Raw genomic sequence first — 12848 nt, forward strand, 5'->3', positions numbered from 1 at the left:
AGGCAGTGTGGCCCAACGGCCCGAGTCCATATAAATCCCTCTCAGGCAGGGAAGTGTATCCCAGGGGTGGGGACCTGGGCCCGCCCTCTCCACCGGGTCCTGACCCAGGGTTCTCCTATTGGCAGGGTTTCCCCACGCGCTTAGCTCGGCGGGGATCCGCCCGCAACATGCTGAGCGTCAGTGCAGCTTTAAAGGTGCCCGTCTCTAAAATGCCCCTGGGTCACTTCTTTCCCTCAATGTAGTCTTCTCCACTCCGGGGGGGGGAATCCTCCGGTCCGTCCCCTCCTTCCAAAACCTCCGTCTGGGATGTTGGGTGTGTCCCGGCTTGGTTGGCCCCTGGATCCGGGAGCTTTGGGTGTGCCTCCTTTTCCTCCAGTGGTCAGCCCAGACTGAGCACCTTTGCAGGCTTTTATACCTATTCTCCAGTTGGAGCATGCCCAGCAGGGCTTCTAGGGCAGGGCTTTCTCTCCCAGAAAGGAAGGGTGTTAACCCCTGCGATACCAGTGCAGGGCCACTCAGCCCTGTCACGGGGGGGAAGGAGTTGTAGCTCAGGGATTCCTTGGTCAAATGATCCCAAATTTGGATCACTTATGCTGTCCCACACCCACATGAGGCTCACCAAATTACAAAGCAGTGCAATTAACTGTTCATATTTTAAAGCACTTACAAGAGTTGAACTTCTAAGCATTCAAAATGGCAGGAATGGAAACCCTCAGGCTGTTTTTCTGTATTGTTACATGAGCAGTATTAAAATGTACATTTTCCTAAATACTGTTCTCAAATTGAGTCCCACCAAAGATGTAGTGGGTGCCATGCACTACCTTGGATAAAACTCAACAGAATGGGACAATTTGATCCGCATCACATTAATCAGTTGATCTCCAGCTCTGGGCAAAAAAACCCCCAAACATCTACAATTTTTTTAAAATGTTAATTTTGTCAGGCTTATATCTCTGGAAACCCTGGCTCAAATGACTCCAGATGACTAACCCTACCCTGTACCCTCCTGAGGCACACCAAATTTTAAAGAAAATCTGACTAAGCATGTCGATTTTAGAAGAGTTAGAAAGGTACACCTTTAAACAGATGTCATGATGCAAACTTAACTATAGTGGCACTCCCACACCACTGTAATCATTGTTACCACAGCATTATAAACAAAATCTAACACAGAGGTAAAGGTAATAAATTCCATAGCCTGGTCAGCATTTATTTAAACATCTTGTACAAAGGTGTTGGATTAAATCCTTCATACAATATGAATGACAATACACTAATATTTTATGAGAAGTTTTATTTTTATGTAAAACTCACCCAACCACTCGTGGCTTGTCTTTTACAGAACAATAAAGCTGCCTCTCCTAAATACTGTGGTACTGAAAAGAACAGAATAAGTGTTAGGGTCATGATGCTTTATTTAGAGGCTGCATTTTCATTACCATGCCACTGAATATATCAGCTACCAGGCATCCAACTGTTATGGGTTCGATTTAGTTTATAACACGAGATGTCAAATAACATAGGTTTAATCAATTTACGAGTAAAAGACAAAACAAACAGCATAATACAGAAAGGAAGGCCAATATGCGGTCAACCAATCCGGAACACCACAATGCAGCTGGTCGGCTGTCTCAAAGTTAGGAGCCTAACCCCTCCGGGATGTTTTCAACAAACAGAAGATTTCACAATTTCTTTGAATTACTTTAAATCTAATACATCTTTCTTATATATATTGTTTGACGTGTTTTCAAAGCCAAAGTGATGCCCATAATGGTCTGTACCTGGTAGATGGGGCATAGTTTGTAAGACACACATTTAACACTCTTTACACAAACCCTGCACATAATCAGGACAGAGATTTGCAACAGTTTCTTATCTTTGTTTTGAACATTTGTGGTAAATGAAGGGGAGAGGGGCTAGCTCCCTTTTATGGACACCCAGCCAGCCAGCTAGCTATAAAATCCCTCTTAGTAGCTGTTCTCTACTTGTTTTACCTGTAAAGGGTTAAAAAGTCTCTCTGCTATGTATAGGTAAAAGGAAGTGACTGGGCATCTGGCCAAAAGAGCCAATGGGAAGGCTAGAACTTTTTAAAATTGAAACAAGACTCCTCTTTTGTCTGTCTGTGTTGTTCTCCTGGGGAGATGGGAACAGAGCAGCAATGCTGTAAGAAGCTTTGGGCCAGGTATGAAAAATCATCTGTATCATACCTAGAAAAACTACTCATTTGAAACTCCAGATATGTAAGTAGATCAGGAAATGTCTAGGAAAACGCGATTAGGTTATCTCTTTTATTTCTTTATTTACATTCCTGGTTAATAGCTCTGTTTTGAGAGAGCTCAGTTTTGCAAATTTTCAGTATAATTCCATTCCTTTTAGGTGGAGCTATACTTGCAGCATAAGCAATGTATGTAACTAAAACTTTCCAAGCAGTGTTTTTCCACTTTGCCTTTGGCCTCGCTGCAAAGCACTTTGTTTGTTTTAATTTGGTCAATACAGCCATTTAAATAAACAGTAGCTACTTATGTTTCTAAATTAGCTGTTACCAGTCAAGAAAGATCTTGGCGGATTATCATGGATAATTTTCTGAAAACATCCACTCAGTGTGCATTGCAGTGAAAAAAGCTAACAGAATGTTAGGAACCATTTGGAAAGGGATAGAAAATAAGATAGTAAATAGCATAATGCCACTATATAAATCTATGGTATGCCCACACCTTGAATATTGTGTGCACTTCTAGTTGCCCCGTCTCAAAAAAATATATTAGAATAGGAAAAGGTACAGAGAATGGCAACAAAAATGATTAAAGATATGGAACAGCTTTCCTCTGAGGAGAAATTAAAAAGACAGGGATTTTTCAGCTTGGAAAAGAGACAACTAAGTTCGGGGGAATATGATAGAGGTCTATAAAGTCATGAATGGTGTGGAAAAAGTGAGTAAGGAAGTGCTGTTTCCTCCTTCACATAACACAAGAACAAGTGGTCATCCAATGAAATTAATATTCAGCAGATTTAAAACAAACAAAAAGGACTGACTTCTTCACACACGGCACAGTAAACCTGTGGAACTCATTGCCAGGGGATGTTGTGAAGGCCAAAATTATGACTGGATTTAAAAAAGAATTAGGTAAGTTCATGGAGGATAGGTCAATGAATGGCTATTAGGCAAGAAGGTCAGGCATGCAACCCCATGCTGCGAGTGTCGCTAGCCTCCGACTGCCAAATGCTGCAAGTGTACAACAGGGCATGGATCACTTGATGACTGCCTGGTTCATTCTCTCTGAAGCACCTTGGCATTGGCCACTGTCAGAAGACAGGATACTAGACTAGATGGACCATTGGTCTGACCTAGTATGGCCATTCTTATGTTTCAATATGACTAATTATTTTGCAGTACCGATTGTAAAGCAGACCTGGGAAGGTGAGGCTGCCGTTGTTGAATATTATAGTGATTATGCAGAGACCTCCATTCCTACTATAGATTTAGGAGTACCTAATACTGAAAGAGGTAAGCTTCTAATATTATCTTTGCAGAAAGTTTCATTGTATGAGTATGATAAGTTTTCAAGGTGAAATGTCTATTCAGTGTATAGTAAGTTATGCTGAAGTATTACATTTTTGTTACACAGTCCCCTGGAAGTAAAAATAAACTAAAAATTCTTCCTACTAACCACACAAAACAAGAGAAGGTGGGAGAATACAGTTCCTTTGGACAGAATCATTTTCTTATGATTTGGTGCCTAGCTACTATGGAAGTGGATACAGTACAAATGCCTGAGTGGACAGTTTTCTGCCTGTTGAAATGTTTCCTTCTGCCACCACTATTCTATCAGTCTTGTGATGAACAAGGTTGTTAAAGGTTTCAGAGTAGCAGCCGTGTTAATCTGTATTCGCAAAAAGAAAAGGAGTACATGTGGCACCTTAGAGACTAACAAATTTATTTGAGCATAAGCTTTTGTGAGATACAGCTCACGAAAGCTTATGCTCAAATAAGGTTGTTACAGTAGTAGTGTCAGAATGATACATTCATAACAGAAGACCTTATATGATGTCAACTGGTTGCTGTAGCATGAAGCACTTACAAAATGGTTTCAAAGTAATATGTAAAAAGAAAAGGAGTACTAGTGGCACCAATTGGTTAGTCTCTAAGGTGCCACTAGTACTCCTTTTCTTTTTGCGAATACAGACTAACACGGCTGCTACTCTGAAAGTAGTATGTGCCTACATCTAGTACACCTGTGTTTTTAAACATTAAAACTCAAAAAAATCAAACATTATTTTGTCTGAGCATGTAACATAGTAGTTTAAAGTAATAATTTAGGGTGCCCTTGAATAGAAAAAAGCCTTCGATACTATGGCTTCAGTGGTTTGTTCATTCTCATTTTCTTACACCAAGTGAAGTGTGTGAAAGAAGGCATTTCTCTTCACTGGATAGCATAGAACTGGAAACATTTGCTGTAAATCCATTTTTATTATGTTAATGGCTTCAAAAAACAAGTAAAGATAAATAGAGGTTCTCAATGCCAGGAGGAAAGAAAAGAGAAGTTTTTAACCAAAAATATTCTGCTGTGTGTCAAAAAATGTTTTTGTTGAAAAAAATCCCAACTATAATACCTCAATCTTATTTATTTATTACAAGACACATTCATAGTGTTAATTGCTTCTGAAATGCTTCTGAAATATCTCTCCTGAACACAAGTGATTTTTAGTGAGTATTAGTGGTTTACAGTTTGATCTTCCTGGAAGACATTTTTAGCTTTAACTAAGCTTGTATGACACTTTATTTCTCTTGCCATTTTGATTCTAATCAAGAACATCTCACTTACCAGCTGTAAAACTTTGCTTTATATTAAATTCTAAATCTTTTGCTAAGAAGCTATCAGGAGCCATGATTTAATCTGAGTTAATGCCTATACATTTGATTATTCCATTGGTTGGTTGTGCCTACTCAAGTCTTAAAAAAACAAATCTAAAACAAATCCCCCAGCAGGCCAGTGGTAGACCAGGGAATAGAACCCAGATGTCTGGAATCATAGTCTAGTGCCCTACTCTGTAGGCCACATTGCATCATAGAAAGCAGCCTCTTGTGGATCACATCCAAATTGAAAGCACTCTCTACAATACAAATTGAAATTTGGATCCTTGGCTCCTTTGCCAGTTTGCCATTATCTGCAAAAACATGTTTCAACACCTTGGTCAATACTGTATTATCTAGTAAAATGTATCATTCAGTTTAATTTATAAATAATTGTACACACACACACACTCTCTCTCTCTCTCTCTCTCAAAAACAATGTACGTCCTTTCTCTTATTCCTCCCCCTTTTAGGTCATTGTGGGAAGACTTTTGCCATTTTGGAAAGATTTTTGAATCACAGCTCTTCCAAAACACCATGGTTAGTCATTGTGGATGATGACACCTTAATAAGGTACAAATTACAGTATTTCAGAAATGCTCTTAATTTGTATTAATAAGAGTTTTAGAAATATTTATTTTTATTTATACTCCAATAAATAGGAGCACTATCTTTTGCTCCATATATTCCTGGATTCCTTTTAAAAATACAGTTTACTCTTATAAAATCTCCTATAACAAATAATTTATACACATAATAATCTGTCACTACTTTGAAAATGTGACAGTCATACGTTGCAATCTGTTGATAAAAGAGCATATAAGGTATTAGCTGGTTGTGACTAACTTTAAGTTAACACATTTTCTAATACAGTGCATTTTCCTGATGTGGAGTAGATCCCAGAGGATGAGGGCTCCAAACCCATACTTAGTCCTAACAGCCAACCATACCTATGTCTAGGGCTTGGCTTTGTTAGGAAATTGTCATGTTCGAACCTAGAATCTAATTTTCTAAAAAAGAAAAGCCCTAGAAATGTTTACTGTATGTCTCTTTCAAAGTAGATTAGTAAAGTATATTTTGTTATTGCTTTCAAAGAAATATCAAGTCGGTAATTTGAACAGTCATGCAGAAGTGGAAAAATACACATTTACTACTTTACATTCAACACATTTTGAAGGGAAATTAGTGCTGAAGAACTCACATGGAGTAATGGTGATCCCACAGTGATGAATGAGGAATAAATTAAATTTCCTGTTTTGTCGAAAAATACAAATTCATAGAATATCAGGGTTGGAAGGGACCTCAGGAGGTCATCTAGTCCAACCCCCTGCTCCAAGCAGGACTAATCCCCAATTAAATCATCCCAGCCAGGGCTTTGTCAAGCCTGACCTTAAAAACTTCTAAGGAAGGAGATTCTACCACCTCCCTAGGTAACGCATTCCAGTGTTTCACCACCCTCCTAATGAAAAAGTTTTTCCTAATATCCAACCTAAACCTCCCCCACTGCAACTTGAGACCATTACTCCTTGTCCTGTCCTCTTCTACCACTGAGAATAGTCTAGAACCATCCTCTCTGGAACCACCTCTCAGGTAGTTGAAAGCAGCTGTCAAATCCCCCCTCATTCTTCTCTTCCGCAGACTAAACAATCCCAGTTCCCTCAGCCTCTCCTCATAAGTCATGTGTTCCAGACCCCTAATCATTTTTGTTGCCCTTCGCTGGACTCTCTCCAATTTATCCACATCCTTCTTGTAGTGTGGGGCCCAAAACTGGACACAGTACTCCAGATGAGGCCTCACCAGCGTCGAAGAGAGGGGAACAATCACGTCCCTCGATCTGCTGGCAGTGCTCCTACGTATACATACCAAAATGCCATTGGCCTTCTTGGCAACAAGGGCACACTGTTGACTCATATCCAGCTTCTCGTCCACTGTAATCCCTAGGTCCTTTTCCGCAGAACTGCTGCCTAGCCATTCGGTCCCTAGTCTGTAGCTGTGCATTGGGTTCTTCCGTCCTAAGTGCAGGACCCTGCACTTATCCTTATTGAACCTCATCAGATTTCTTTTGGCCCAATCCTCCAATTTGTCTAGGTCCCTCTGTATCCTATCCCTGCCCTTCAGCGTATCTACCACTCCTCCCAGTTTAGTATCATCTGCAAATTTGCTGAGAGTGCAATCCACACCATCCTCCAGATCATTTATGAAGATATTGAACAAAACTGGCCCCAGGACCGACCCCTGGGGCACTCCACTTGACACCGGCTGCCAACTAGACATGGAGCTATTGATCACTACCCGTTGAGCCCGACAATCTAGCCAACTTTCTACCCACCTTATAGTGCATTCATCCAGCCTATACTTCTTTAACTTGATGACAAGAATACTGTGGGAGACCGTGTCAAAAGCTTTGCTAAAGTCAAGAAATATTACATCCACTGCTTTCCCTTCATCCACAGAACCAGTAATCTCATCATAGAAGGCAAATTGTCGAACCCAAAGTAGAATTGGGGACATAGAATTGTCGAACCCAAAGTGTTTTGCAGAACACCTTGAGTTTAACAACCTTATGTTGAATCACAGGCAGGCTTCTATCAGAACCTTGTGTGGTTTCCTGGGGTTGCTGGGGAGCCTGGGCTTTTAGGGTCTGTGGACTGCCCCAGAGCCAGGGACTCCAGGGTTTGTAGCTCGGGAGCAGCCCTGCCCTGCGACCTGCTCCAAAAAACCAGTACTTCCAGGATCTGCAGCTGTGGGGCAATCCCACCATGTCTCAGGGCTTCCAGGCCACCATGAAACTGGGAGCCTAGAAGTCCTGGGACCCAGGTTCTAACAGGGCTCAGCTCCCAACTTGACAGAAGGAGCCTCGGGCTCTAGGGGCTTCCAGGTTCAGTGCCTTGGGTCAGGAGCCTGGAAGTCCTGGTACGGACTGCCCAGATTGTTTAGGGAGCCAGCTGATCCAGCAGTCTGGAAGCTCTGAAGCCCCAGCTCAAGACAATCTGCATAGTGGGTCTGTCCAGGCACTACAGAGCCTAGAAGGTCCAGCAACTACTAATTGAAAAATTGATACAATTATTGTCAGTTTCACCTCTCCTGTTCAGTGGTAGGTAGTAGTGAAACTGACAAGAATGTCTGTTTCACCCAGCATTTGCCAAGGTCATAGGAAGCATTTTTTGTTCAGAAACAAAATGTTTTCAAATAAAATGTTTCAGACTCCTCATTTCATGTGTAATTCTCAAATTAGACTGAAACCAGATTTCAAAATATCAAAAATTCCCATGAACCAAAAATTCCAACTTTTGGACAGTTCATGCCTAATTAAATGAAGCTTAGCAAGTAGCAGGGTCAGTGTGCTATTACTAAGGCTATGTTTAGGTCATGGAAGTCACAGAAGTCATGGAATCCGTGACTTCCAGAGGCCACCCTCATATTCTCTGCTTCAGCCTCAGGGGCTGAGGGACTGGAGCTGACAGACAGCAGGGCCCCGGGAGGCTTCCAGTGACAGGCAAGAGCCTCCTCATGAGGCCCCCTGCACGGTTCCAGCAACAGGCAACAGCCTCCAGAGGGGGCCCTCCTCAGGGTTCCGGCAGTGGGCAACAGTCTTGCGTGGGGGCCGCCTTGAGTGAGCGATTGTGGGTGTCCCATTTTCTCTTTGGGAAATATGGTCACCCTGCCTCGGGCACAGGGGGAACCCCACAGCTCCCAGTCACCAAATTGGCGGGGGAAACCATGTAGCCGCAGCAGGAAAAGTCACAGAAAGGTCACAGCTTCCGTGAATTTTTGTATATTGCCCGTGACCTATCCATGACTTTTAGTAAAAATAACCATGACCAAAATCTTAGCCTTAGCTATTACCTTTCAAAAAAAGAAATCCAGGACAAGATTGAACCAATTAAGAAGCATGACTCAAAAGTTCTGATTAAAATTGGATTTGATACATGTAGCAGAAAATTAGATCAGCATGTTGAAAGATGGTGAATCTGTAACAATTGGCACTTGTTGAGATAGAAAATGAACTTACATTGCTTCTGTGACACTGAGATACAAGAGAACAGGACAAAGTAATCAGATATCAGCATCATGGGCCCCTGAACATGAGGAAAAATGGGTCAAGACAACAACAACATTCTTAAGGTAAATCATATGACAAAAGAGGAATTTGCGAAGGGCTCGCTATAAGTAATGAGTTTGTTACAGCTGAATTTGCCAGTTACCATACAAGGAAAAGGAGACATTCTACAGACTCTGTATAGGAAAGAGAAATATATGGATTATAAAAATAACAAGATTGCTATAACCTAGTGATGAGAATTGAAAATCAAAAAAAATAAGTTTGTCACAGCCCCAATAAAAATCAATCGAGTGTTTGGAGTTGATTTATTATTTGGTATCCTGGTAAACTGAAGATTACATGTCGATAATAATTTTACCCTTCCGACTGGAAACAGTGGACTGGACTGAAAAATTGTAACAAAAGATGGCTAGTTTTTAACGGTACTGATTTAAGTGACTCTTAGATTGCATAATAAAGTTGAATTTTTACCCCATTTACATTGCAAGGAACTAGTTTGATAGCACCTACCATCATCTGTACTATGGTAATTTCTCAGCATATTTTCCATACCAGATCACAAAAACTGATGCTCATTACTTTGGAGATTACTGTAAAAAAAAATCACATAATTCCTCATTCTTTTTGACTGAACAAAAGAAAGGACGGGAATTAAACAAGGAAGAGAATTTAATTATAGCTAATAGATAGCTATTGAAATCTTAATTCTATATGGTATGACTACACTATGATCAATGAAGCTATTATCCAAAGACTGCGTTAATGTTTTGGGGGAGGATATAGTGAAGTAAGAATTTTAACAAGTGTTCCAGTTTGTTACCTGTGTTGATGATAAATCATTTGACAAGAGAGATTCCGACTCTGGTTTAGAGAATGAATAATTCAGTTACAAAATCCAGATGTAATTATTCTGCCTTTATAGCAATTTTGAAATGATTTATGAAGCTGTTAAAGGTATCTCTTTTCTCTAAGTACTTTGTGGGATACATCACAACCAGTTTTAAGAGATAAAGGAGTAGTTCAAAAGTATAAAGATATTGCATATAAAGTATGGAAATAGAGGTTATAAAAAGAAGTAGAAATAGAGGTTTAAAAAGAAAAATAGTAGTAAACAGGTTTAGAACCAGATTATTTAGTGTTTAATAGTACCTTACACCATACATATGGAGCAAAGCGCTACCCATTGTGCATAAAGGTATTGAATCTGCCATTTGAAAGGTTGGGGGAACAGCTTTTAAAACAATAGGATCAGATTATTTTTTTTAAAAGAAAAAAATATGGAATGTTTGTATATGTACACACATGCAATGATTCCTGTCCATAGTTTGTGGTTGAACTAGAGCAGTGGTTCTCAACCAGGAGTCTGCATACCCCTGGGGGGTAAACAGAGGTCTTCTAAGGGGCACATCAGCTCATCTAGATATTTGCCTAGTTTTACAACAGGCTACATAAAAAAGCACTAGTGAAGTCAGTACAAACTAAAATATCGTACAAACAAACTGAGAAAGTAAGCAATTTTTCAGTAATAGTGTTCTGTGACACTTTTGTATTGCTATGTCTGATTTTGCAAGCAAATAGTTTGTAAGTGAGATAAACTTGGGGTACACAAGACAAATCAGACTCCTGAAAGGGGTAAAGTAGTGTGAAAGAAAAGGGATAGCTCAGTGGTTTGAACCCAAGGTTGTGAGTTCAATCCTTGAGGGACCATTTAGGGATCAGGGCAAAAATTGGGGATTGGTCTTGCTTTGAGCTGGGGGTTGGACTAGATGACCTTCTGAGGTCCCTTCCAACCCTGATATTCTATGATTCTAAGAGTTGAGAACCACTGAACTAGAGCACCCTTTTTGCAATTTGTGTTAGTTTAGCTGTAAAATCACTTTAGAGTAGCATGAAGAGGCCCAAGCAAGGACTGTCTTTGCTTTGGGATCCTGATCCTACTTAGGACTCTTGTTGTTACTGTCATATAAATAACAATAATAAAATAAGGCCAATTTTGGTACAGATCACTGCAGTACTCTGTTAGCCTTTCAGTCTTCGAAAATTCTGCCTCTCCACCCTTCTTTCAGTGTAGTCTGGAAAAATCCAAGTATACTTTAAAATTGAAGACTCAGTGTTGCTGCAGAACTAATTGTTTCTTTTGATAAATGTTTCATGAAGAATCTAGTTAATCATTTGAAGTATTATGAATTATTTTTCAAAGGAAATGGCCTAATTAGCTTTAAACTTCCATTACCAAGTTCAGATTGCCTGTCTATATCTGATTTAATATATTTTTAATAAAATGGACTCTCATTTTAGTATCTTTAGGCTCCGGAAATTACTCAGCTGCTATGACCCAAATGAACCAGTGTTTCTTGGAGAGCGTTATGGCTACGGATTGGGAACAGGAGGATATAGTTATATCACTGGCGGAGGAGGGTAACTTACTTTATTTCAAATCCTACTGAGAGCTGACTAAACCACTCACTCCTCCAATGCAAATGTTTTGGAATATTAGAGATAACAAAGAGGTGACAAGAATAATGTTGTTTTATCACATGATATAATGTAAAAAGAAAAGGAGTACTTGTGGCACCTTAGAGACTAACCAATTTATTTGAGCATAAGCTTTCGTGAGCTACTGCTCACTTCATCGGATGCATACTGTGGAAAGTATAGAAGATCTTTTTATACACAGAAAGCATGAAAAAATGGGTGTTTACCCCTACAAAAGGTTTTCTCTCCCTCCACCCCACTCTTCTGCTGGTAATAGCTTATCTAAAGTGATCACTCTCCTTACAATGTGTATGATAATCAAGTTGGGCCATTTCCAGCACAAATCCAGGTTTTCTCTCAACCTCCCCTCCCCACCCCAAACCCACTCTCCTATTGGTAATAGCTTATCTAAAGTGATCACTCTCCTTACAATGTGTATGATAATCAAGGTGGGCCATTTCCAGCACAAATCCAGGGTTTAACAAGAATGTCTGAGGAGGGGGCGGGGGGGGGGTAGGAAAAAACAAGGGGAAATAGGAAATAGGTAAATAGTGAGACCCATCACCTGTGGTTCTGATCTCTGTCCATTTTGTTTGTTGGGTAGTTGTAGATCCATTATTCTATTTTGATCCATTATTCAGTCCCATGCTCTGAATGCCCTTAAAACACATAAAATTGGTATTCTCCAGGAAAAAAATAAATATTATACTAACTCAGTAAACTGTTCATGTGTCCATAAATAAATAATACCAACTGGCTGGCATTTTCATTGTCTTGCATAGTGTGGGGATATGCCTTTCATTCTTAATTATGCAGAGTTTACCCCTTTCTTAAGAAACCATCTTTTGACGCTGGAGTGCTTGCCAATTGCCAACAGATTTCTTTTATATTTTCTATTGTTTGTTCTGCAATATTGTTTTTCTATACCTTCAAGAAGCATCAGAGCTTTCTGATACTCAGGTCTGTGAAGATATGTATATAAGATAGCTCACTTCTCCTTCATATCCCTGTTTATTGTTGAGGATGTTTCTTGGGAGGTAGTGAGTAAAGTTAAAGATCTTGTATCACTTTGACCATGCCCTTTCTGTTATCAAGTAGTGAGTGGGTTTTTAAATTTGCTAACTTTATACTATTTACTTTATTCTTCTATGACAACTTTTCAACAGCAACACATGCTATTCCAGTCACAAGGCATGGTTATTTTAACTCCCTTTTTTCAAGGTTCTCAATATAGTTGCTCCTTTGCCTGCAGCTTGATCAGAATACAGCAACATGACTGGTCATGATTATATTTTGCCTGTGCTCTATTCTTTTTCCTGTTTGCCTGCCAGATTGACCTTAAATTGGCACTGCTGTTTCTAAAGCCTTTAACAACAGTGATCCTGACAATATTCAAAACTTATTCCTTGAATTTTGTATTGGATGTATCAGAGTCTACACACCAGCTGCCATTTAAGG

At 39.8% G+C, this 12848-nt stretch overlaps 1 protein-coding gene across 5 annotated transcripts in view; it reads left to right on the forward strand.

Annotated features, from left to right (window-relative positions):
* Positions 1 to 12848, forward strand: part of B3GLCT (beta 3-glucosyltransferase) — a 141024-nt gene that overhangs the window by 113067 nt on the left and 15109 nt on the right. For 3 of the 5 annotated variants that reach the window (XM_073341270.1, XM_073341261.1, XM_073341250.1), the window contains exons 11-13: positions 3392 to 3505; positions 5326 to 5425; positions 11214 to 11333. In XM_073341270.1, the coding sequence (XP_073197371.1) occupies positions 3392 to 3505; positions 5326 to 5425; positions 11214 to 11333 (334 nt within the window). The remainder of the gene's footprint in view (positions 1 to 3391; positions 3506 to 5325; positions 5426 to 11213; positions 11334 to 12848) is intronic. The other 2 variants (XM_073341285.1, XM_073341276.1) reach the window with 1 other exon arrangement.

The sequence above is a fragment of the Lepidochelys kempii genome, chromosome 1 (genome assembly GCF_965140265.1).
Source record: "Lepidochelys kempii isolate rLepKem1 chromosome 1, rLepKem1.hap2, whole genome shotgun sequence".
Taxonomy (NCBI): domain Eukaryota; kingdom Metazoa; phylum Chordata; order Testudines; family Cheloniidae; genus Lepidochelys; species Lepidochelys kempii.